Source organism: Balaenoptera ricei, chromosome 11 (genome assembly GCF_028023285.1).
Source record: "Balaenoptera ricei isolate mBalRic1 chromosome 11, mBalRic1.hap2, whole genome shotgun sequence".
Taxonomy (NCBI): Eukaryota; Metazoa; Chordata; class Mammalia; order Artiodactyla; family Balaenopteridae; genus Balaenoptera; species Balaenoptera ricei.
In genome coordinates, this window is record NC_082649.1 from 50136114 (window position 1) to 50164059 (window position 27946).

General features: G+C 36.6%; 1 protein-coding gene across 3 annotated transcripts in view; it reads left to right on the top strand.

Annotated features, from left to right (window-relative positions):
• The window catches only part of CMC1 (C-X9-C motif containing 1), a 72995-nt gene that overhangs the window by 18539 nt on the left and 26510 nt on the right, over positions 1–27946 (top strand). For 2 of the 3 annotated variants that reach the window (XM_059939051.1, XM_059939050.1), the window contains exon 2: positions 2438–2527. In XM_059939051.1, the coding sequence (XP_059795034.1) occupies positions 2438–2527 (90 nt within the window). Of the gene's footprint in view, positions 1–2437; positions 2528–17239; positions 17344–27946 lie in introns of those variants that run through there. The other variant, XM_059939052.1, reaches the window with a different exon arrangement.

Consider the following 27946-nt stretch of genomic DNA (forward strand, 5'->3'; position numbering starts at 1 on the left):
ACACAAATTTTGATATGTTATATTTTCTTTCATTTCAAAATACGTTCTAATTTCTCTTTTCATTTCTTCCTAGACCCATAGGTTATTTTAAAGTGTGTTATTTAGTGTCAAGAGATCCTTTTGTTACTGATTTCTACTTTAAATACACTGGTGTCAGGGAACATACTTTGTATGATTTGAATTCTTTTACACTTATTAAGATTTGTTTCATAGCCCAGACTATAGTTTATCTTGGTAAATATTCAGCTGTTATTGAGTGGAGTATTCTATAAACATTAGGTCAAGTTAGTTGATAATGTTGTTCAAGTACTCTACAGTTTTAACATGTAAATTTAAATGTATGTTTTCTAATATGCCTTATATATTTACACTTGTACATCATGGATTCATTTTATTTGATCAGAATATATTCTCTGTTACTTCTTGTGGCAGATTTTATTTTACAAAGAAGGTTACAACAGTATCTTCCCTCCCTCAGGCTCCGTGTGATGTGGCCCTCCCTCCACTGGAGTGTAGGCTGAGCCCAGTGACTTGAAATCAACATAAGGTAGCGGGAACAAGGCTGCACGGCTGCCACGACAGGCTCAGAAAAGGCCGCTTACCCGCTGTACCCTGTGTAGGTGATTTGGCCTTTCCAGTCCGCATATCAGATAAATATGTGAAGAAAGAAGTCTTCTTGGCAGTAAATCCTCCAGCCCCAGCTTTTGCGGCTGTTGAAGTCAGGGCCTGTGGCTGGAGTCTTCCCAGATGAGCCCCAGACACAGAAGCAGAGGAGTCACTTCTGCTCTACCTGCCTGAACTCCTGCCCATGGGCTCCCTGTGCATACAGAAGGGTTCTTGTTTTCCATCACCACATTGGATTAGTGGCTTGGTTTGTCGCACTATGATAAAGATCACTTCTTTTTCGGTGGGGTTGAAAGAGATAAACTTTTCAGTTCCTACATATCTGAAAATATCTTTAATTTCACTCTTAATTGGCTCTGGAATTCTTGGATATAAAGTAATTCTTTCTCAGAACTTTGATGTTATTTCGTCATTATCTTCTTGCATCCACGTCTTGCCCATGAAACACGATGTAAATCTGGTCCTTGTTCCTCTGTGTGGTGATTTTTTTTTTCCCTTTTGAAGCTTTTAGGATTTTTGAGCTTCAGATATTTCATCAAAGTGCATTTAGGTGACCTATGATTTGTTTCTTTCTGAGGACTCATGTCTTTTTATTTGCTTCAGTATATTACATTTATTTGAAAATTTTATTTTCTTTACTCTTTTCACCCTCTTAGGGGTTGTTTACTTCTTGATTAATTACAGTTGGGTTCTCCCTTTCACTGTGTTGTCCTTCAACAAATTTAGGTAATTCTTGGCTGTTTGGTTGTTGCTGATTTGTTTGCTTTTTGAGATGCCTTCTTACCCTCTCTACAAATACTGTATCACTTCATAGTTGCATCCAAAGGTTGTTGGGAACCAGGGAAAGCTTAGGGGGTTCCTGGTCGTAAGTGTCACTAGATAGATACTGAGAGACTTTCTGATCTTTTGGAGATAAGTGCCTGTATTTACTTATTTTACCTGTGGTCTGAAGGCAGCAGAAGAGTGACCTCCTTTGGCTCCTGCTGCAGTATTTCGACCACTAATGCTTTGGTTTCCTCTAGGGATGTCTCCTTCTCCCTGTTTCTGCTGCTTCAGAGCGTGGAGCATGCTTCCTACTTTTGGTATCAGTTTTTTCCTGGGAAAAAACTCTGGGGATAAGATTGCCTCCTTTAATCTGATCTCATCTGCCTTTTGCCTTTCAGAATTCCTGATCATTTGGAGGATACTTACCCCTTTGGATTTTAGGGTTCTCTAGGAATTTGAGGAGCAGGTGGGAGTTTGGAGCAGGTGCTCCGGCTGCTGTTAGTCTAACTGAGGTAGTTCTATTTAAAGTGCACAGAAACCTCCTGTAGTTTGTTTTTCTATGCACACGAGTTCTACTTTTTCTTCTTCTGCCAGCTCTTTCTTAAGCTACTCTTGTTACTGGGTAGAGAAACTACTCACATGTCTCTTAATCTTGGATCTCTTCATCTATCCTTGGATCTCAGTGCTGTATTGCTAAAAATCCTCTTTGTGGATTATATGAATTAAAAAATTATAACACTTTATGACTTTAATTTTGCCAAGACTACATGGAATGTGTTATCAAATAAAAGTGTTGCAACATAGTTTGCAGAATGTTTTAGAAAGATGTTGCCTACACCCTCACATTTTTTTCTTTTGTATATAAAACAATATTTAGAATGATTTTCAGAGACTAAAGAATCACAATTTCATGAGGTCATAGAAGAGTCACTTTTTAATATATTTGCATAGGCTTTTAAGTAGACCAGAGTGCTTATTTTTCCCCTAAACTGGTGACTTACCTGAGACTTTACTATATTAAAGGAAGATCTTTTTTTTTTTTTTTCAGAGCAGCATCTCAGACATGTCGAAAAAGATGTTTTGATCCCCAAAATAATGAGAGAAAAGGCCCGAGAGAGATGTTCTGAACAAGTTGAAGGTAAGATTCAAATACTCATATGAAGATCAAATACGTTTTTTATAACATGATCTGAATTTAATCCTTAGCCTTGGAATCAAGTAGTCAATGAATTAATATGTATGAATTGCTTCTTACCCTTTCACTCAGATACCAGTATTTCAGCTTTCAGAACTTCCAGGCAGTGTTCAATTCATTTACAATTGAAAAATATTCTCCCAAATTCCTAGTAAAAAGCATTTTTTCCCAGATGTACAGTTATAGAGAGAGAAAAACTTATATTCGTATTTTGGAGAAACAAGTTATTCTGGTGATTCTGATAGGGAAAGAAGAAACATCAAATGTAATGTGTGCCTGTTTTTCCTCTATCAACATATTCATATAGGAATATAGTCTAAGATGATTTTCTTTGGCGTCGTTGTCTATTACTGAATTGTTAATGGAATCTCAGTAGTACTTACAAGTCTTTTTAAAAATTTTTCTATATTTTACATTTCTGAGCAGAAGATATTTATGTAAATGCATGAACTAGGCACCCACATATGCATGTATTCTTTGAAAAATGTTTTTTAATATAAAATATGCCTGTATTCTATAAATCTAGAGATATATTGATTAATATGTAATATTATAGTGAAAAATATAAACAAAGGCATAGAAGATGAAAAATGAGGCCATAAATGATGGGTAATTAGAAAAGCAGATAGCAGTATTATTGTAGAAATGTCTTTTAATAAAAATCTTCCTCTTGGAATGCCCATGGCAAAGAAACAGTGGTAATACTGTGCTGACGTGGACTGTTTTCCCGGCATCCCTTGTAGCCTTCGTTGAGGGACCACAGTAATGCTTAGTGGGGCTGATGGGCTGCAGTCACCTGCAAGTTTCTCTGCGGGAAGCCAGGCTGTGTCAGCTGTAGTTTGGGGACTGTGTCAGTAACATTTGGGTGCTAGGCACATTTCTGTCCCTTAGATGCTATCTCCTTAGAGAATGATCTCTGGGACTGATGGACAAAGGCAATAAAAGAATAGTTCCTCAGAATTGACATTGTGTGATGGTCATTTCTTTTTCTTAAATGATTTATTATGAGCTATTCCCATTTTAAATCCACCTATAAAATTAGGTTTGAATTAAATCCATCTGTAAATAAATTTATTAACAAGTTATCAGTAATTTATTAGTATCATTTGATGGTCTTGCTTTCATTATGAATTAGTTGTATAATCAGAGCACCTTCCTTTCCCCCACCCCCAGATGTCAGGAGAAGTTACTCCATTGGCACCTGCAGGGAGGGTTCAGTGCACACCTGGCGTCAGCGGGTGTCATGCTGATGGTCTCAAGAGGTAACCCTCCACCTGCCTCATAGGACTTTAAAAAAATATCCTGATTCAGGTGAGGGAGGATAAAACTTAAAAATGGATAATAAAATTATAGGGTTTTGTAACACGTTATTCTGATATCTAGAATGAAAGAAAGCTAGATAATTCAATTATAGACTTCTTACATGATTCAGATGAAAATGTGAAATGGTCGAGTTTGGGTTTCAGAACTACCTTTGCTTTGCTCTTAGACAATGAAACTTTGTTTTTGGTCTTTGAAATGAAAGAAATAGAGTATAACTTTAAAATATTTGTGTTACACACCTATTACTTTGTAATGGTACAGAAAAGAAAATGTTTAGTTTTTGCTTCTTTATAAAAACTTAAGTTACTTAGGATGTTGACTTATTTTTTTTTTTTTTTACCATACTTAAAACCTTCTGAAGACCGAAAGCATCTTAAAATTTGAGATCCATTTGAGTTATTTCAATGCATTTGTCCCTACTAGAACACGTTATAACAAATGATCTTTGAGTATTTGAATTTTTATAGATAATCATATATTGATTTTTTGTCAGCCCATATGGTCTAAAACAGTGTTTTAGAATCTAAAATTGATTATTTTATAAAAGAATGATCTTCCTGTTTAACCATGTGAATTAGGAGAGAATATAAACTGGCATTGCTCAAGTGGGAGCAGAACAGCTACATTTAAACTGAACAATAAGACAGAATTTAGAATCAGAACACTTCCATTGTGGTTTATTTACTATTTATAGCCTTCATTTTATTAAATAATTATAGGATTTTACATAAAAGCATTATGCATCCTAATTGTACAGTTCTTGAGTAAAGATACAGGAATTCTAATAAGTGATCTGATTTTCTGCTAAATGCCTGAAACATGATTATGTAGGAAAGCTTTTCTGTTTGATTTTTTTTTTTTTTTTTTCATGTCATTTCAACCTGGCTGATCATAAGAATTGGGTCAGGCTGCCAGCAACTTAGGTTTGTGAAGGGAATGGAACAGCTTTTCCAGTGACAAAGAGAAATGAAATCACTTTCAATGAAAAAAAAAGATGCCTCATTATAGTCACCAACAGCAGTTATTGACAGCTACACTTCCTATTAACAAGGAGCATTTAACTAAGAGTTTGGCTGTTGGATCTTTGGACTTGATCTAATTTGCTAGCATTAATTAGTTTCTTTTGAGCACAGACACTTGGTGCTCACAGCTATAGATTTGGAGGGCTAATTAGGATAGAAAGTTGAACAGAATGGGGTAAGGCATTAACCTTCAACCATTACCAGCTGGGACACTGATAAAGACCACAGCATCCAAATGCTCCCTATTGTTGTGAAGAGTACCCTAATGAATATCAATTTCAGCCAGGTTGCTATATTCTTACTAGTTCTCTCTTCATTATAAGTTTTAACCAGCTTCCCTGATCCCTTCATTATCTATATGTACACTATTGGGTTTTACTCTACACTGATTTAGTCTGCATTGCACATTTCACCTTATGTTTAAACACACTTAAAATTTGTCTTAAGTAGTGGATAATGTTTAGAATGTTTCATTGTTATATCCCCTGATACTTCTGAAATTTAACTTTTATCTATAATTACATGATTCTGATTCTACAGTTAATTTTTATGAAGTCATGGTAACTTTGCCATTTCCATGTAATGAAAATTATAACCTGAAACAAGAAAATCTCAGCTTTTGGGTGACAGTTAGGCAGTGTTTGTATTAAACTGGTGTCAACTTTAGAATCTCTGTCTTTATAAAATAGATTTTTTTTTGTTTCCTTTTGAAGAGAAAAAGAATGCTCATCACTTTTTCCTTTATAACTTAGTTTTGATTTGATGAGTAAAGATGGCGTGACTTGGGGATCAGATACAGAATTGAGACTCTGGATCTCACTACTACGTAAACTTTCACAAGATTATAAACTCTGTTGGTAAAGCATACATCAAAAGAAAGGCAATTGAACAACGGATTTAAATAGAAAACTTCATAATGTTCTTCCTTTGCCAGTGGTATTAGTGGCAGTGAGTAGAGCCACTAAAATAAACGATCAAAGTAACACAATGAATGCTGAATACACTGGGAATGGAACGGAAGAAAAATTCTAGAATGGCCAGTCTCTGCCTTTCTCCCCTCAGTCCCCCTACTTCCCAAAAGCCAAAACAGAAGTCCCCTTCCATCAAGTGTGATGGAATCATTGCTGTTTCTTGAATCAGGGACTTACCAATGTGTGGTGTTTTAGGAGGATGGTTTGATGACCTCTGGAGGCTACTTCCCACTCTGTGACTTTTCCCATGCATTTGATTCTTCACTAATTTAATGATTTATATTTTCTATGTTAGGAATATTTTTAAAAATATTGTTTGTCATACATAATGGTAAAGTATGCATTCTAGTGCTATAAATTTTTTTTTTTTCTGGAAATAGAGCCTTCATAAGAAAAAGAGTCACTGAATTGCTGTGTTTTGTAAAAATTCATTGGATTTCTCTGCTTTTTTGAAATGCATAATTGGCATTTGATATAACATCTCTATGCTGAGTAAAGAAGTTTGCTTTAAAAATAGGAAGAACCCTTTTTTCTTTTTGTTACGACAGATCAAGACCAGAAAAGTACTTTGACATCAGGGGTGGCCTGGAACTTTCTTTAACTTGGATATATTCTCCAACTCACTCCTTTCATCCCTTGGGCCTTCTTTTATCATATTTCAATGTTTCTTTTGTATCAGTGTTTTCTGTGGCAGTCTTTTTGATCTACTGGCCAATAGGTAGGATTGGTTCTAAAGGAATTGTATAAAGTATAAGGAAGCATGGATTGTTTATTTGACACATCACAGAACTGTCGTTAAATAACACAGAAGCTTGATAAAATGCCTGCCGTCTTTATCAGTCAAACACAACTGAAATATGTTATATTTTGCTAAGTTCCAAAGATGGATGAATTAACCAAAAAAGAAATTCAAATTAAGAATGCTTAGGATATTCTTTAGGATATTTGCAGGCAGAGAACTATCAAGACATCATTAAAACAAATTGGAGGGCTGCAGACTGTAAATGGTCAAAGTAATCAATCTTCTATCCAACTCTGTTACTTGAACCTGCCCAAAACTTTTCATTTGTTGTTTGAATTGTACATGTATTATCATATGTACTTTTGCCATTTAACCGGTTCACCAATGTTAAGTCACACTGAAGTAGAGATTCAACACATCTTTAGACTGGTTTGGATATGTTAGGAGAATAATATATAAAATCACAAAATATGAGTATCTTTTATGTATAAGAGTATGTTATATATTCTAAGAAATTTAAAGAGATTTAAGGCACAAGTCCTCTTCTTTGGACCTACACTGGACTGTGTCAGGGTCCCTAAGACCACCCCTGAGTTTGGTGATTTCCTACAAAGACTCATAGTACTAAGCATATAGTCAGACTGATGGCTAAGATTTATTAGAGCAAAACCAGCAAAGGGAAAAGGCACATGGGACGAAGTCCAGAGGAAACCAGGTGCAAGCTTCCTAGAGTTCTCTCCTGGTAGAGTCACTCAGCATGAGCTTAATTCCACCATGGCTGAAGTGTGACAACGTGTGAAATGTTGTCTCGGGGGGAACTCGTTAGAGACTCGGTCCTCAGACTTTTAACTGGGAGTCGGTCACGTGGCAGCCTCTGCATAGTATGTACCAAAATTCCAGACTCCCAGAAGGAAAGCAGGTGTTGAACATAAACCACGTGGTTTACCCAGACAGTTTAGGCGCAGTGAGCAGCTCTCATCAATTAGGGAATGGTGGGAACGCTCCCCAAATCCAGGTTCTGACGCCAGCTAAGGGCCAGCCTTGTAAGCAGGCCTTTCTAAGGAGAGCGGTGTCAGGCCTGCCATGGTAACTCTTTTCTGCACATGGACACAGTAAAATTTATTATGTATTTAATAACTTTATAATACTTAATTAAATAATTATGTGTTCAATCAAAGTTATTATGTATGTCTGTTGGGCCTGATGTCATGCCAGTGGCATCATGAATAATAGACCTCTGTCAGTCACAAGTACAGATGAATGATTTTTAAAACAACTGAGCAAAGTATATGATATGGTCATTGCTCATTGACTTAGTAGTTCTTAGTTACATTTATTAATTCACACTTCTGTTGTAGGACTTAATGATTGTCTTGACTTATTGGTCTTGTTTCTGAATAATGGCAATTTTGTAATAAAATTATCTGTAATTGGACATTAGTACTCCTCTTGAATAAAATGGCTAGTTCTTCTTTCACAAAGAAAGGTGCAGTATGTTTTAGTTTTAGAAGTTAAGTTAAATTTTTTTTGAATTTTATTTTATTTTTTTTTTATACAACAGGTTCTTATTAGTTATCCATTTTATACATATTAGTGTATATATGTCAATCCCAATTTCCCAGTTCATCACCCACCCACCCCCCGCTTTCAGCTAAATCTTTAATTGACTAAATTAGCAGGGAATATTGTCAGAGCAGATGAATCTAGTGTTTTTAACAACTGATTTATGCAACTCATCTCTGAAGGTATAAGAGTGAAAAGTCTACATTTGAACACAAAACCAAAAAATTACATGGCTTGAAACTTAGAAATATTGTTAAAATGCGTAAATATTATTAATAAAAATGTGAGTTATAACTTCTATCAGTATTAACAAGTTTGTATTATTTTCCTAGTTTCCTGGCTATTCAACTTCCAATTATTTTGCTGTAATAGACTTAAATCTTTTCATCTTATGAGCAATTAATCCAAAACTAAGTATCATCTTTAAACAGTACCATGCCCTTGTATATAAAATCTGAGTACGAGATCACACTTCATTTAAGCTATCTGATGACCCTTGAGTTGTGATTGGGATTCTAATCATAGCCTGTGACTGGTAAACTTCTTGCAAATACACACAAATAGTTATATTTTTACTAAATACATTCTTATAGAAATCTTGTATGTCTGTGGAGAATAAAGGGGAAGTTTGGTTTGTACAGAACCCTGGAATGCACTAGATTGGTAGGTTTAGAACTATTTAAAAAATAATCAGTTCTTTTTGGGATGGGGCTAGAATTTGTTTCAAACTGTAATGTCTAAAACAGATAAAAGCAGTATTTTTTGTTGTATTATTACAAGTTACTGATTTTGTTACATTTACAGAGTCAGTACATGAAAACAATTATTATTTTCAGGAAGCAAATTTGAAATCAGATGTTATAACAGTTGTTGCCTAGTATGTATCTCCCAGTTAATTTTTGTGGTTCAGTTTTTTGAGGGATGCAAAATATAGAGTAAATCCTAAATCACATAAGGAAGCAGCTCTAAATAGTAATGATTTCTTATGATTTACTCAGATTTTCAGAGTATTGTTCAATTAAATAGATATAATAGAAATTTTGTTCTGAGGCCCATAAGCAAGTTTTTCTGGCATCATATTTTATTATATTGGCTGTCTCCAACGTGTTAGCATTTGATAATACTATTTGCATATGTTTTAGTGTTGGTCAATTATTACATGACTAAAAATATATTTTTGCAAAGCCAAAACGGAATTTTCAGATTCTCTTAGGCACTTGAATGGACCCTTAGGGTTATATGGAACATGGTCATTCAAAACCATTTACTGAGCATTTCCCACTTAGTAGTCACCATTATATGGACAGTAAATAAAACAGACAAAGATATTTGCCATGGAAGCCCTTAGATTTCAGTGAAGGAGGGAGGTAAATATTGTTAAGTTATTATAAGTAAATATAAGTGACCTGGAGAATAATAAAGTTGGGTAAGGCAGTGGGGAGGGTGCTGGTGTTAGAAGGGGCTGCAGTTTTTAGTAGGTGGTCAGCATGGGTCTCACTAAGACGGTGACATTTGAACAGAATTCTTGTAGGAGGTGAAGGAGTGAGGTGCAGTATCTCTGGGAGGAATGATGTGAACAGGAGTAGCACGTGCAAAGATGCTGAGGCACTGGATGCGGCTGGCATGTTTGAGGAGCAACAGAAAGGTCCCTGTGGTTAGGGTGGGATGAGTGAGGAGGAGAGCGGGAAGTGAGCGTTCAGGAGGGTGACAGTGGATAGAATCAGGGTCTTGTGGGCACTGAGGAGCCAAATGAAAGGTAGTGATGGCTTAGAGCAGTGGAAGGAGACGGGGTCTGATCTGCGATGTGCTAGCATCACTTGCCGCTGTGTTAAGTGTAGATGGGATGGGGCAAGGGCAGACCAGGGACGCCAGTTTAGGGATGTGACTGTGATGGTCCAGCTGATAGAGGGTGGTGAAGTGGAGGGGTGGTAACGGTGGAGATGGTGAGAATGAGCGCACCCAGGGTGTATTTTGAAGACAGAGTTAAGAGAGAAAAAGACGACTCCCTGTTACTTGTCCTGAGCAAGTAATGGATGGAGTTGTGGTTAACAGAGATGGGGAAGCCTGTGTGTGGAGAAATTTTATTATTTTATTTTAGTTTTTGGCGATCGATAGATCAGGAGTCTAGTTCTGGACATGAACTTTGAGGTGTCTGGTAGACGTCTAAGTTTGAAGCCACTGTATTGGACGGTAGTAAAAATTCGTCACTCTTTTCAAGGGAAACAAAGGAGGCGAATGTTTATCCAATTATGGTGGTTCTGGTATTTTTCTAATATTTTTGTGTAAGTGTCAATTCTCTTGGTGTGCGTTTGATACACGTCAATTTGGACAGTGATAAAGACTGACATTTTTGTTCCTTGGTTTTAAGGTTCCACCTGGACTACTTTCATTCCAGAATTAAATCATGATTACACTGATTTGTTAATTCATCAAACTGTCCTTCAGTACTGCTGGCTGCAGTATCTGGTGCTGGGTACCTGGTCTCACACCACAGTGAAGAGGCTAAATTAGCCATTTGTATAAAGTGACGAGGGGTCAAAGGCAGCAAATACCGTTTCTCTGTGCTGACTCTGATGAGTTGGAAGTGGCTGCCCAGCACACTGGTGCTGTGTCAGACATGAGTGGTGGATTTGGTAGGTGATGATATGCTTTGTCTAGTACTTGTCCTTTTGGCCTACGTGCTAGTTTATTTGTAGTTAACTGCTTTTTAGTTACGGATCTTGTTTGCTATGTATTATTTATCCCTGCCTTCACCTAGATTGAAAAGTTACTTTCTTCCAATAGCTTAAGCAGTTTTTATTATTCACTTCATTTTCTGGGAACACCTCTAATGCTGTTTTCTGTAACACTCTTTTTGGGGGCTGTAGCCCTAACATATATACACTGTAGACCATTCACTCATTAAAAATGTGGTCATACTCACATAGCATAATAACTTGAGGTACATGTTGAACTTAATGTTTATTTTTATAATTTATAAAACGACAATGAGGTATCACCTCACACCGGTCAGAATGGCCATTATCAAAACACACAAACAATAAATGCTGGAGAGGGTGTGGAGAAAAGGAACCCTCTTGCACTGTTGGTGGGAATGTAAATTGATACAGCTACTATGGAGAACAGTATGGAGGTTCCTAAAAAAACTAAAAATAGAATTACCATATGACCCAGCAATCCCACTACTGGTTACATACCGGGAGAAAACCATAATTCAGAAAGACACATGCACCCCAACGTTCATTGCAGCACTATTTATGATAGCCAGGTCATGGAAGCAACCTAAATGCCCTTCGACAGATGAATGGATAAAGATGTGGTACATATATACAATGGAATATTACTCAGCCATAAAAAGGAATGAAATTGGGTCATTTGTAGAGATGTGGATGGACCTAGAGACTGTCATACAGAGTGAAGTAAGTCAGAGAGGGAAAAACAAATATCGTATATTAACGCATACATGTGGAATCTAGAAAAATGGTACAGATGAACCTGTTCGCGAGGCAGAAGTAGAGAACAAACGTATGGACACCAAGCGGGGAAGGGGGGGGGGGCGGGATGAATTGGGAGATTGGGATTGACATATATACACTAATATGTATAAAATAGATAACTAATAAGAACCTGCTGTATAACACAGGGAACTCTACTCAGTGCTCAGTGGTGACCTAAATGGGAAGGAAATCTGAAAAAGAGGGGATATATGTCTACATATAGCTGATTCACTTCGCTGTACAGTAGAAACTAACACAACATTGTGAAACGACTATACCCCAATTAAAAAAAAAACAATACTTTTTGATGTTTAGTTTTTAGTGAAATTGAAAGTCTTCTTGATTTTTATTACCTTGTTAATCTTATGAAAAATACACTCAAAATATTATGTGGTAATTACTAGTTGATTTTATGAAGGATCATTAACAAATCTGGACACGTTCATAATGCTGAGTTTAAAAAAGCATGATATAAAATTGTATACCTAGTATTATCCTAATTATAACAAAATGATAGATTCATATAGGGAAAAAAATACATTCAAAATTTAATAATAATACCTGGAAATGTGGGAAGGAAAAAGGTGGATCATAGGTTATTTCTTTTCCTACGTGTAGTTTTTTTTCATATTCTCCAAAATGAAAACATTACTTTCTTGAAATAAGCTTTTTATATGTCCTGTATGTGCAAATTATAAGTACATAGCTTGATGAATTATGACAGAGTAAACGTATCTGTGTAACCACTATTGAGGTCAAGAAACAGAAATGACCAGAAGCCAGCCTTCTTTGTGTTCCCTCCCAAACACTGTCCTTTTCCTCCTCCCATAAGGAGGAAAACTACAGACTGCATAGATTAGTTTGCCTGTTTTTTAATTTAAATGGAGTCATATGGTATGTGCTCTTGTGCCTGACTTCTTTTACTCAACTTTGTGAGAATCATCCGTGTTCTTGCATGAAGTAACAGTTCCTTCATTTTCATTGTCACGTAGTGCCATGATAGAAATGTGCTATTCATCCATTCTGCTGTGATGGATATTTAGGTCATTTCCGGTTTTATACAAATAATGCCCCTATAACGATTCTTGTTCATGGTCTTTGGTACCTGTGTGCATGCATTTCTGTTGTTTATGTACTTAATAATGGGATTTCTGGGTCATATGATGTGTATAATTTCAGCTTCAGCAGATAATGTTAAGCAAACTTCCAAATGACTGGAAGCACATATACCCAACTTTTAAAAACAACCATAAAGGGATGTGGGAGGAAGAGTGTGGATTATGGGTGATTTTTTTTATTTTTATAGATTGTTCTCTATAATGAACATATATTTCTTTAAAAAATAAACCTATAAAGAATCATGTTATATTTTATAATACAACAAAACTATAAATATAGAAAAGGTAAATGTTTCTGTGTGTTACATTCTATAAACATAATAGAAAGAAAGATCACAAACTAGGAAAATATTTCTAACATATGTGACAAAGATTTGATATCCTTAGTATATAAATATTTACTATCTGTAAGGAATCAGTGAATATCCAGTTTAAAAAATGAGCAAAGGACACAAAGTTTCTTCCTGATAAATTACATATACATTTCTGATAAATTACATATTATTAAGTATATTATTAAACATGCTCTCACTTTCAGTGGGTTAATTGCAAACCACACCCAGCATTACTATATGTAACCTGTAAACTTGATATGATTTAAAAATTCGTAATGGAGACTTTCTGCTTCTGGCCTGGCCTACTAGCTCTTATCACACACATCCTTTTGTAGAAAACAATATATTAAAGACAACTACCTGAAGGCATTGGAGGGTAAACAAAAGCAGATGGAAATCAGAGGGCAGTCAAACATTGAAGGAAAGGAGTAGGACTGGGTGACTCTCTGCCCTGTAGGGCAGCTGAGACTCTGACCAAAACAAAAACAAAAACAAAAACAAGTTGGTCTTGATGGTTTGAAGAACCAAGCACAGGGTTTGGTGTAACTGCAGGCCCTAGCAGTTTATTTATACATTTTTATACATGGAGGGAAGGGGAAGAGCATAAATCCCAACAAGGATCAAGCCAGAGAAGAGGAGCATCAAATTCTGTGCATAAACCCTGACTCAGTCCTAAAGTACATATGGGGCACATGACAGGTAGCTTAGTTAAGGCTAAAAGAACTGAACCAAAAATTGAGCTGCTACCCACTATACATTATTGCCAGGGAGACAGGTTTCTGCATTTGAGTTCAGCAAAGAAAATTGACTGCTTAAGTGAAAAAGGAAAAAAAATTCTTGAGAAACAACAGAATCCAGACTTTTTACATGGTATCATTCACAATATTCATGATCAATGCCAAATTATTCAGTGTACACAGAAACAGGAAAATATGACCCATTCTTAAAAAAAAATCATCAGAGGCTAACTTCAAGACTACTAAGATGTTGGAATTAGCAGGCAAGGATTTTATCTCAGACATTGTAATTGTTTAAGAATGTAAAGGAAAATGTGATTGCAATGAATAAAAAGACAAGAACTCTTAAGAGAACCTGAAACAATAAAAAAGACCCAAATCAAAATTCTAGAACTGAAAATATACAATATCTGGTGTAAAAACTTTAGAATAAAAATGGCAGAAGGAGTCATGAATCTAGAGATAGATCAATAGAAATAGTCAATCTAAAGAACAGAGAAAAAAAGATTCAAAATGAACAGAATTTCAGGGACCTGAAGATAGTAGTAACCTTTACATAATTGGAATTGCATACCTACCAGAATGGCTACCATGAAAACACTGATAGCATTCACTAAACATACACCTGCCCGCTGACCCAGCAACTCTACCCAGAAGAAATGAAACATGTTTCATTTCTGTACAATTAATATTTATAGTAGCTTATTCAAATAGCCGAAAATTGAAAATAACCCAGGTATCTTTCCAAAGGAGAAGGGGTAGACTGTGGTATACTCATGCAGTGGATACTAGTCAGCAGTAAAATGGAATAAACTAGTGTTATAGTGTTAATAACAGAGATGAATCTCAAAACTGTCTCTCTGGGTGGAATGTAAATATGAAAGAAATAGAGTACATACTTTTAAAAAATATTATATTTTAGAACAGGCAACATTTACATGGTGCTCTAGAATAGGCTCCACTAATCCAAACGACGGTGGCACTGTTGGGGTGCTAGTGGGACAGGTACTGATTGGAAAGGGACTTTAAAGGAACTTTCTGGAATGATTTTAATGTTCTGTATTTTGTTGATTTGTGTTGCACAGGTGTATGCTTTTGTTGAGTGCTGTATTTAAGATTTGTTTATTTCACTGTATATAAATGTCATCTAATAAGAAAAAGTAAATATAGAACTCTAATCGTGTGCATAATAAAGTATTTGTGGGTAAAAAAACATATATGATGTATAATGTTGATGAGGCTTTGGAGAAGCAGATATTTACACTGCTGGCTTGGAATATAGATGAGCATGATGTCAGGAAAGGGGTTTGTGAGTATTTTAAATAATTAACAAAAATTCATAAATGTGGCTACTGCTTCACCTAGCAACTCTGTTGGTAGGAATGTGTCTTAAGGAAATTATCAGAGATGTGACATAGCATTGTATATAATATAAAATATTGTCAAAAACTTAGATGTCAACAGAGTCTGATTGGTTTTAAAAATTATGGTACTAGAAATGATATACACAAATTTGTGACAATAATGATGCATGATTGATATGAGAGACTAGCATAATATATCATTTTCATCCAGGGTTGATGGTCTACAGTGGTCAATTCCTTCCCTCTGCCTGTCTCTCTTTTATTGGAGCACAGCCATGACCATTTACCTAGGTGTTGCCTGGGGCTGCTCTCATGCTGCTGTAGTAGATGTGAGTAGTTGCAACAGAGACAACATAGCTCACAAAGCCTAAAATATTCACCATATGCCTCTTTACTGAAAAAATTTCCTGATCCCTAGTTTAATTAAATTAAGTTTTTAAAAAATAGAGAAGAGCTTACCAAAATTAACTAATTCCATAATTAGTTAATTTTGAAACCAAGTCAGTTGAAACCAAGTCAGTCTGCATCCTTAGGGAGTTTAAGTATGGTGGGGGGGATAGTTACGAAATAAATGTTTAAACCAAAATTATGACTAATAGTATGGAGAGAGCTATGAAGAAATGTTAACAGAAGTTGTTTCTGAGTGTTGGGTATATTGGTGATTTAAAATATCAAATGTAACAAATATCCATACTTTTGGATATACTACTGTGAAAAATCTGAACTGTTTGTTTTTCTCTTATTTTGGCCTCAGCAGACCATATTGTTGAATGTATTAAGGAACTCTTTGTTAGTACCCCGTGATTTTCAGAGTGGACCTATTTGTCCAGTGCCTCAGTGATAAAGGCTTCATGTGATTTCTTCTGTGTTATCTTTTTCTTCCACATCTTCCCTGGTCAGATCTATTCAGATGATGAAATTCAACTCATCACATTCTTACAGTGGAACCTCTGCTCTGCCCTGCTGATTGAAGTGCATTTGGTCTTCATCTCTCACATAGGCCAGATCAGTGGTCCTCAACCCCTGCTGTACATCAGAATTATCTGGGAATCTTTTTTAAAATACCAGTGCACAGGTTTCTCTCTTCAAAGAAAGGTGTTAGTTTTTTTTTTTTTTTTTTTTAAAGCTCCCAAGGTGATTTCAATGTGCAGCCAAGGTTGAGAAACAGGGATTAGCCAAAGGCACAGGCTTGCCCCTTAAAGCAGCGTATAGTGATGAGCCGTATGGGTTTTACTCCGTTCTCAGGTCATTTTGAATATATTAAAATTACCTACTTCACTGCCCGGGGTACTCTTTTTCGTATTAACGATGTATGTTTTGGTTGTTCTGTTGTTGTAGCTATTCTTAGTTTTTGTGTGTATGTTTTCTGTTTCCTGAATTTTTATTTCCCTTACTTCCATCATGGAGGTTGAGCCCCAAATTATGTAGGCCAGCGTTCAAATTCTTTTCCAGAGCACCAAAGATTCTTAGCAAACTCGTCGTAGGAAGTGATAAACCCAAGTATACTTTTGCAGTCTTCAACCCCTATCCCCTTTTATCCTGTAAATTACATGGCTACCCCCTTTCCCTCTTTCCTGTTAAGAAAATCGCTAACCTCATGGCACACAAACTTCACCCTCTGTAATGGTCTCTCTGTGTTTCATCAGCACAGTCTTTGGTTTGTCAAATTTCAAATCTAGATTCTAATCTACGTGAGCAGAGATTTGATTTGTGGTTGTCTCAGATCCCTGAATTCACAGGATATCATATGAGTAATTAGTTTACAACTTCAGTTAAGACAGTTACTGTGACTTGGAGATGCGGTCCTTAACCAACCTGTGCCTGTCCTCTGCCCTCCCCACTGTGGTGGTCCTGGCCCTGAGCACAGCAGGTGAGGAGCCCCCGGTGATGCCCTGCTGGAAGGCAGGCCTTGTGTGACGACACATTTACTCTCAAAAACTCCACAGGAGGAGCTTCAAGATGGCGGGAGAGTAAGACGTGGAGATCACCTTCCTTCCCATAGTTACATCAAAAATACATCTACATGTGGAACACCTCCTACAGAACACCTGCTGAACGCTGGCAGAAGACCTCAGACCTCCCAAAAGGCAAGAAACTCCCCACGTACCTGGGTAGGGCAAAAGAAAAAAGAAAAAACAGAGACAAAAGAATAGGGATGGGACCTGCACCAGTGAGAGGGAGCTGTGAAGGAGGAAAGGTTTCCGCACACTAGGAAGCCCCTTCACTGGCAGAGACGGGGTGGCGGGGCAGAAACTTCGGAGCCACAGAGGAGAGCTTAGCAACAGGGGTGCAGAGGGCAAAGCGGAGAGATTCCCGCACAGAGGATCGGTGCCGACCAGCACTCACCAGCCCGAGAGGCTTGTCTGCTCACCCGCTGGGACGGGTGGCGGCTGGGAGCTGAGGCTCCGGCTTCGGTCGGATCGCGGGGAGAGGACTGGGGTTGGCGGTGTGAACACAGCCTGAAGGGGTCTAGTGCGCCACAGCTAGCCCGGAGGCAGTCCGGGAAAAAGTCTGGAACTGCCGAAGAGGCAAGAAACTTCTTCTTGCCTCTTTGTTTCCTGGTGCACGAGGAGAGGAGATTAAGACCACTGCTTAAAGGAGCTCCAGACACCAGCATGAGCCGTGGCTATCAGCGCAGACCCCAGAGACGGGCATGAGACGCTAAGGCTGCTGCTGCAGCCACCAAGAAGCCTGTGTGCAAGCACAGGTCACTCTCCATACCTCCTCTCCCGGGAGCCTGTGCAGCCCGCCACTGGCAGGGTCCCGTGATCCAGGGACAACTTCCCCAGGAGAACACACGGCGCGCCTCAGGCTGCTGCAACGTCATGCTGACCTCTGCCGCCGCAGTCTCGCCCCACACTCCGTACCCCTCCCTCCCCACAGCCTGAGTGAGCCAGAGCCCCCGAAGCAGCTGCTCCTTTCACCCTGTCCTGTCTGAGCGAAGAACAGACGCCCTCAGGCAACCTACATGCAGAGGCGGGTCCAAATCCAAAGCTGAACCCCGGGAGCTGTGCAAACAAAGAAGAGAAAGGGAAATTTCTCCCAGCAGCCTCAGGAGCAGTGGATTAAATCTCCACAATCAACTTGATGTACCCTGCATCTGTGGAATACCTGAATAGACAACGAATCATCCCAAATTGAGGAGGTGGACTTCGAGAGCAACGATATATATATATTTTTTCCCCCTTTTTCTGTTTTTGTGAGTGTGTATGCGTATGCTTCTCTGTATGATTTTGTCTGTATAACTTTGCTTTTACCATTTGTCCTAGGGTTCTGTCTGTCCGTTTTTTTTTTTCTTTCTTTTTTTTAGTATACTTTTCAGTGCTTGTTATCATTGGTGGATTTGTTTTTTCAGTTTGGTTCTCTTCTTTCTTACTTTCTTTTTTATTAATTACTTAAAAAATTTTTTTTAATAATTATTTTGTTTTTTATTTTAATAACTTTTTAATTTTATTTTACCTTTTCCTCCCTCCCTCCCTCCCTCCCTTCCTCCCTTCCTTCCTTCCTTCCTTCTCCCTTTTATTCTAAGCCATGTGGATGACAGGCTCTTGGTGCTCCAGCCAGGCATCAGGGCTGTGCCTCTGAGGTGGGAGAGCCAAGTTCAGGACATTCGTCCACCAGAGACCTACCAGCTCCACGTAATATCAAGTGGCAAAAATCTCCCAGAGATCTCCATCCCAATGCCAAAACTCAGCTCCACTCAATGACCAGGAAGCTACAGTGCTGGACACTGTATGCCAAACAACTAGCAAGACAGGAACACATCCCCACTCATTAGCAGAGAGTCTGCCTAAAATCATAATAAAGTCACAGACACCCCAAAACACACCACCAGACGTGGACCTGCCCACCAGAAGGACAGGATCCAGCCTCATCCACCAGAACACAGACACTAGTCCCCTCCACCAGGAAGCCTACACAACCCACTGAACCAACTTTAGCCACTGGGGGCAGACACCAAAAACAACGGGAACTATGAACCTGCAGCCTGCAAAAAGGAGACCCCAAACACAGTAAGTTAAGCAAAATGAGAAGACAGAGAAATACAGCAGAGGAAGGAGCAAGGTAAAAACCCACCAGACCTAACAAATGAAGAGGAAATAGGCAGTCTACCTGAAAAAGAATTCAGAATAATGATAGTAAAGATGATCTAAAATCTTGGAAATAGAATGGAGGAAATACAAGAAACGTTTTAATAAGGACCTAGAAGAACTAAAGAGAAAACAGACAATCATGAACAACACAATAAATGAAATCAGAAATTCTCTAGAAGGAATCAATAGCAGAATAACTGCGGCAGAAGAACGGATAAGTGACCTGGAAGATAAAATAGTGGAAATAACTACTGCAGAGCAGAATAAAGAAAAAAGATTGAAAAGAACTGAGGACAGTCTCAGAGATCTCTGGGAGAATATTAAACACACCAACATTCGAATTATAGGGGTCCCAGAAGAAGAAGAGAAAAAGAAAGGGGCTGAGAAAATATTTGAAAAGATTATAGTTGAAAACTTCCCTAATATGGGAAAGGAAATAGTTAATCAACTCCTGGAAGCACAGAGAGTCCCATACAGGATAAATCCAAGGAGAAACACGCCAAGACACATATTAATCAAACTATCAAAAATTAAATACAAAGAAAAAATAATAAAAGCAGCAAGGGAAAAATAACATGCAAGGGAATCCCCATAAGGTTAACAGCTGATCTTTCAGCAGAAACTCTGCAAGCCAGAAGGGAGTGGCAGGACACATTTAGAGTGATGAAGTAGAAAAACCTATAACCAAGATTACTCTACCCAGCAAGGATCTCATTCAGATTTCATGGAGAAGTTAAAACCTTTACAGACAAGCAAAAGCTAAGAGAATTCAGCACCACCAAACCAGCTTTACAACAAATGCTAAAGGAGCTTCTCTAGGCAGCAAACACAAGAGAAGGTAAAGACCTACAATAACAAACCCAAAACAATTAAGAAAATGATAATAGGAACATATATATCAACAATTAGCTTAAATGTAAATGGATTACATGCTCCAACCAAAAGACACTGACTGGCTGAATGGATAGAAAAACAAGACCCGTATATATGCTGTCTACAAGAGACCCACTTCAGATCTAGGAACACGTACAGACTGAAAGTGAGGGGATGGAAAAAGATATTCCGTGCAAATGGAAATTAAAAGAAAGCTGGAGTAGCAATTCTCATATCAGACAAAATAGAGTTTAAAATAAAGACTATTACAAGAGACAAAGAAGGACACTACATAATGATCAAGGGATCAATCCAAGAAGAAGATATAACAATTGTAAATATTTATGCACCCAACATAGGAGCACCTCAATACATAAGGCAAATTTTAATAGCCATAAAAGGGGAAATTGACAGTAACACAATCATAGTAGGGGACTTTAACACCCCACTTTCACCAATGGACACATCATCCAAAATGAAGTTAAATAAGGAAACACAAGCTTTAAATGATACATTAAACAAGATGGACTTGATATTTATAGGACACACCATCCAAAAACAACAGAATACACTATTCTCAAGTGCTCATGGAATATTCTTCAGGATAGATCATATCTTGGGTCACAAATTAAGCTTTGGTAAATTTTAAGAAAATTGAAATCGTATCAAGGATCTTTTCTGACCACAATGCTATGAGACTAGATAACAATTACAGGAAAAAATCTGTAAAAAAAAAACAAACACATGGAGGCTAAACAGTACACTACTTAATAACCAAGAGATCACTGAAGAAATCAAAGACGAAATCAAAAATACCTAAAAACAAATGACAGTGAAAACACGACGACCCAAAACCATGGGATGCAGCAAAAGCAGTTCTAAGAGGGAAGTTTATAGCAATACAGTCCTACCTTATGAAACAAGAAACATCTCAAATAAACAATCTAACCTTACACCTAAAGAAATTAGAGAAAGAAGAACAAAAAAACCCCAAAGTTAGCAGGGGGAAAGAAATCATAAAGATCAAATCAGAAATAAATGAAAAAGAAATGAAGGAAACAGTAGCAAAGATCAATGAAACTAAAAGCTGGTTCTTTGAGAAGATAAACAAAATTGATAAACCGTTAGCCAGACTCATCAAGAAAAAAGGGGAGAAGACTCAAACCAATAGATTTAGAAATGAAAAAGGAGAAGTAACAACTGACACTGCAGAAATACAAAGGATCATGAGAGATTACTACAAGCAACTCTGTGCCAATAAAATGGACAACCTGGAAGAAATGGACAAATTCTTAGAAAAACACAACCTTCCAAGATTGAACCAGGAAGAAATAGAAAATATGAACAGATCAATCACAAGCACTGAAATTGAAATTGTGATTAAAAATCTTCCAACAAACAAGCCCAGGACCAGAGGCTTCCCAGGTGAATTCTATCAAACATTTAGAGAAGAGCTAACATGTATACTTCTCAGACTCTTCCAAAATATAGCAGAGGGAGGAACACTCCTAATTTCATTCTACAAGGCCACCATCACCTTAATACCAAAAGCAGACAAAGATGTCACACAAAAAAAACTACAGGCCAATATCACTGATGAACACAGATGCAAAAATCCTCAACAAAATACTAGCAAACAGAATCCAACAACACATTAAAACGATCATACACCACAATCAAGTGGGGTTTATCCCAGGAATGCAAGGATTCTTCAATATATGCAAATCAATCAATGTGATACACCATATTAACAAATGGAAGGAGAAAAAACCATATGATCATCTCAATAGATGCAGAGAAAGCTTTCAACAAAATTCAACACCCATTTATGATAAAAACCCTCCAGAAAGTAGGCATAGAGGGGACTTACCTCACCCTAATAAAGGTCATATATGACAAATCCACAGCCAACATCATCCTCAATGGTGAAAAACTGAAACCATTTCCACTAAGATCAGGAACAAGACAAGGTTGCCCACTCTCACCCCTATTATTTAACATAGTTTTGGAAGTGTTAGCCACAACAATCAGAGAAGAAAAAGAAATAAAAGGAATCCAAATTGGAAAGGAAGAAGTAAAGCTGTCACTGTTTGCAGATGATATGATAGTATACATAGAGAATCCAAAGATGCTACCAGAAAACTACTAGAGATAATCAATGAACTTGGTAAAGTAGCAGGATACAAAATTAATGTACAGAAATCTCTTGCATTCCTATACACTAATGATGAAAAGTCTGAAAGTGAAATTAAGAAAACACTCCCATTTACCATTGCAACAAAAAGAATAAAATACCTAGGTATAAACCTACCTAAGGAGACAAAAGACCTGTATGCAGAAAATTATAAGACACTGATGAAAGAAATTAAAGATGATACAAATAGATGGAGAGTTATACCATGTTCTTGGATTGGAAGAATCAACATTGTGAAAATCACTCCACTACCCAAAGCAATCTACAGATTCAATGCAATCCCTATCAAACTACCACGGGCATTTTTCACAGAACTAGAACAAGAAATTTCACAATTTGTATGGAAACACAAAAGACCCTGAATAGCCAAAGCAATCTTGAGAAAGAAAAACGGAGCTGGAGGAATCAGGCTCCCTGCCTTCAGAGTATACTACAAAGCTACAGTAATCCAGACAGTATGGTACTGACACAAAAACAGAAATATAGATCAGTGGAACAGGTTAGAAAGCCCAGAGATAAACCCACGCCCATATGGTCACCTTATCTTTGATAAAGGAGGCAAGAATATACAATGGAGAAAAGACAGCCTCCTCAATAAGTGGTGCTGGGAAAACTGGACAGCTACATGTAAAAGAATGAACTAAAATGAAATAAATTCAAAATGGGTTAAAGACCTAAATGTAAGGCCAGACACTATCAAACTCTTAGAGGAAAACATAGGCAGAGCACTCTGACGTAAATCACAGCAAAATCCTTTTTGACCCAGCTCCTAGAGAAATGGAAATAAAAACAAAAACAAATGGGACCTAATGAAACTTAAAAGCTTTTGCACAGCAAAGGCAACCATAAACAAGATGAAAAGACAACCCTCAGAATGGGAGAAAATATTTGCAAATGAAGCAACTGACAAAGGATTAATCTCCAGAATTTACAAGCAGCTCATGCAGCTCAATATCAAAAAAACAAACAACCCATTCCAAAATGGGCAGAAGATCTAAATAGATATCTCTCCAAAGAATATATACAGATTGCCAACAAACACATGAAATGATGCTCAACATCATTAATCATTAGAGAAATGCAACTCAAAACTACAATGCGATATCACCTCACACCTGTTAGATGGGCATCATCAAAAAATCTACAAACAAAAGAAAAAAAAATCTACAAACAATAAATGCTGGAGAAGGTGTGGAAATAAGGGAACCCTCTTGTACTGTTGGTGGGAATTTAAATTGATACAACCACTATGGAGAACAGTATGGAGGTTCCTTAAAAAACTAAAAATAGAACTACCATACGACCCAGCAATCCCACTACTGTGCATATACCCTGAGAAAACCGTAATTCAAAAAGAGTCATGTACCACAATGTTCATTGCAGCTCTATATACAATAGCCAGGACATGGAAGCAACCTAAGTGTCCTGTCGGCAGATGAATAGATAAAGAAGATGTGGCACATATATATAATGGAATATTACTTAGCCATAAAAAGAAATGAAATTGAGTTATTTGTAGTGAGGTGGATGGACCTAGAGTCTGTCATACAGAGTGAAATAAGTCAGAGAGAGAAAAACAAATACCGTATGCTAACACATATATATGGCATCTAAAAAGAAAAAGGTCATGAAGAACCCACAGGCAAGACGGGAATAAAGACGCAGACCTACTAGAGAATGGACTTGAGGACATGGGGAGGGGGAAGGGTAAGCTGGGACAAAGTGAGAGAGTGGTAGTGTATATATGGACATATATACACTACCAAATGTAAAATAGATAGCTAGTGGGAAGCAGTCACATAGCACAGGGAGATCAGCTTGGTGCTTTGTGACCAGGTAGAAGGGTTGGATAGAGAGGGTGGGAGGGAGACGAAAGAGGGAGGAGATATGGGGATATATGTATAACTGATTCACTTTGGTATAAAGCAGAAACTAACACACCATTGTAAAGCAATTATACTCCAGTAAAAATGTTTAAAAAAAAAAAACTGTCTACAAATTGAGTTAAAAATTTTTTCTAGTTAGCGAGTATAAGTATAAGGTATATATACAAGCATGAGAGTTGGTCCTTTAAAAATCTTATTTGTATTAAAAAACACATATATGACTTATCAAGTTATTACGTTATTATTGTAATCCTATATTTCGTCCAGGGAAATTCTCAGTTCATTCTGTTAACTCTGGTCATATATGTATATTAGACTCGTATATGCCCAGTTTCTGAGTTTCACTAAAAAGAGGCTGAGTCCAGTATACCATTGTTGAGTTGTATAGGTTAGTGTCCTTGGTAGGTAATATTCTTTTCACATTGATACAATGACTCATTTTTTGCTATGTCAGTGTTTTGAGTGGGCCTATTTGAATATAAACACTTCTGCCTCACAATGCAGAGTCAGTTTAGATGGGCAGCGGGGAAACCTCTTCATGTTTTTGACCTTGAAGGAACGTTGGTTTTCCTGTGAGTAGTGGGTTATAGTGGGTAATTTATAGGGTTAATTATTGTTGAGATTGGATTCTTCACCTTTTTCCCTACACATTTTAACGTGCCATTTAATGAATGTAAAGTTATGCAAAGCATTCATATTAAATAGACTTGTTAAGTATGTCTTTCCTATCTGCTACATGGTTCCTACTGAGAGTGTTAATATTCAAATATTCATTTATGATGGGGTTTATTCGGGAATATGTCTAATAAAAATATACCATATTCTTCATCTTTAAATTATCACTGTTAAAGAATACATTCCATAATGATATTTTTCAGTAGTGGATGGAATATCGCAGTTTTCTTCTATTTCCCTTTCGTTTTAAAGGAAAAGTTCCAAGGTCATGGCATCTGTAAACTGGTTAGGAACTGACGTATACTATGGAGTAAAAATTGAAGCTGAGTTGCCCTCTAGGGGTTCAGTTTTAACACAACACATTTTGAAATAAGTAATGAGATCTTTGGGGGAGGGGTCCGTCTGCTGAATGGGGAGTCTGTTCATTTTCTGTGTCGTGTGACTAGTCAGAGCAAGCTGACTTCGCTAGTGAAAAGGAGAATGTCCCGGTTTTGTAACCTACAGGCAGTTTAATCAAACATCCTTTTTGGGATTTTTTGGTTTGCTTTTAAAGTCAGAGCATGTGTGCCAGACTAATCCAACCATCAACGTATTTTCAAGAATTATTTGGTGATTGATCCACGAATTCTTTTCTGATGCTCCTTTGCCTCCTCAGTGTCACCTCTTAAGCACTTTTAGGTCAGCTGCCTTCCCTCTTCTGCCCAGACCCAGTGCAGACCCCAGTGAAGTGGTTTAATTGTGAATCTTCATTCTCTCAGGATGTGATAATGAGATTTGAGTGGCATCTTTGTGGACTGGGTTTCCAGCCTAAAGGGTGCCTAGCTTTACATTGCTTGAGGTCCAGTTCTCTTTGGACTCTGTCTCTGGCACAAAGTGCTCTACGGTGTAATTGTAGAGTTAGGCTCTTTACTGTTTAGAAAGCGGGAGCAATTTTTTTTTTCCATTATTGAAAATGTTAACTGAACTTGGACTTGAGTAAATGGTAAATATGGAATTTATTTTGTGTGTAGATATTTAAATGTTTTGTATATTTCAGCACATTTGTATATCAAATATAAGAATTCACATGGTTATTGATATATTTCTAACATGTTAGTGTGTACTGTGTGTGTGTGTGTGTGTATGTTTTAATAATGCTCTTTGATTCCCTTTGAAGGGTGCTATAAAACTTTACTCCTTTAAATATATATTTTTCACCTCTGTAGTTATATTGAGATTTTCCATTCTTTTTCTCATGGTTATGGAAAAACCTTGATTACTAACTGTCAGAACCTATTTTTTATCATTAATTTGTAATTATTTTTAAAGTTCAGGTTTTATCTGTTAATTATTTTAATACCTGAAAACTCATTGGATTTTGATATATATTAAAATATTAAATTGGCTGTGCTGTAGATTTGTGCCATCCAGTTTAGTAGTCACTAGTCACAGGAGCTACTTCATTTTTCTTAGTGACACTACCCACACTTCACATGCTCACTAGCCACATGTGGACTGTGGCTGCCATATTGTATAATCCAGACACTAATCGTCATCACCACCACTGCAGAAAGTTTTATGGGACAACAGCGGTATAGATATATGAATCATCTTCTTCAGTGTATTTTTTAAAACATCTTAATACTGGTAGTTACCTGTGTAAAATGAACTGAAATGTATAAACATTATATGCCTTTATATTTTCTTCTCTTTAATCAAAAGAATATTTTGGGAATAACTGTAATTGAAACGGATCACACATGAAATACTTTTACCTTTCTATTTATCTTAAAGATCAGCCTTTATTACAAGCTAAGTGATATCAAATGCTGTAATAAAAATTATATATTTTTGAAATACGTAAATATATCTACTTTATCTCCATCTTGTGGTAGAAATATATGGAAATCCTGTTCTTAAGAATATAGTTAAACTGTATACATCTTTACATTGACTTACCCTGCTCTTTCTCATTACTGTAAATGAATTAAGTGTTTATTAACAAAGTTTTAGGTCTTATTCAAGGAGCCAGTTAAAAATAATTTTAGATTTTATAATTACTATTAAGGGGGAAATCCAGAACTACAGCTGCCATTCGAATATGTTGGAATATTAAAACAAAGAATACAAACATTTTAGTCATGGTTGAGAGAAAAACAAATATGAGAGCTTTAGCTGCTTATGTGCAGATGTAGTTTTTGTTGTTAAAGAGGATTATGGTAAATATGTTTCTGTGATAAATCTATGAAGTTTCATGAAATTGTTTCTTACTGCCACATAGTTTTTTTAAAAATACCTTTGATTTTTAAAGTTTCTAGTTTTTGAATGTACTCAGCGGTTTTGTGGATAATTATTGTAAAATTATTTTTGGAAGTAAATTTTAAAATGAGCATTAAAACAATTTGTAAACTATAGCATTCCATATAAATACATAAAATTATCTTTTTAAATCCTAATATGAAATATCAAAGGTTTAAGAACATACTTTTAAATCAGATTTATTTGAATCAGATTTATTTAAAAATTTTTAAATTAAATAATTTAAAAATATTTCTTAAAAAAATTTTTAACAGATTATATTTAACCTAATATTCTTAATTTTTATATTCTTTTAGCTTAAGTGTTTTTTTTTTAGTTAACTAATATAATTTACAAAGCAACATTAATTTAGTGTTAAGTTTTTATATGGGAAAGTATGAATGCTCTAGGAATTCTGAAAGAAAATTTTAGTCAAATTCCAAAAATTTCGGAAGAATTTTATGCAACAAATAGACTTTTAAGCTAGGTTAGATTTAGATAGCTTTTTCTTTTTCTTTCTTTCTAAACTCCATTTGTTTATCTTATTAACTATTAGGGAAGAAATAGCCTATAAACGGGTAACATCTAAATAACCTATTTAGAAGGTATCCGGAATAGGTGTTAAAACATGAAAGCTGAATACAATGCAGCATTTTTTGAGACAGTGACCAGAGATTAGCCTAATTATAAG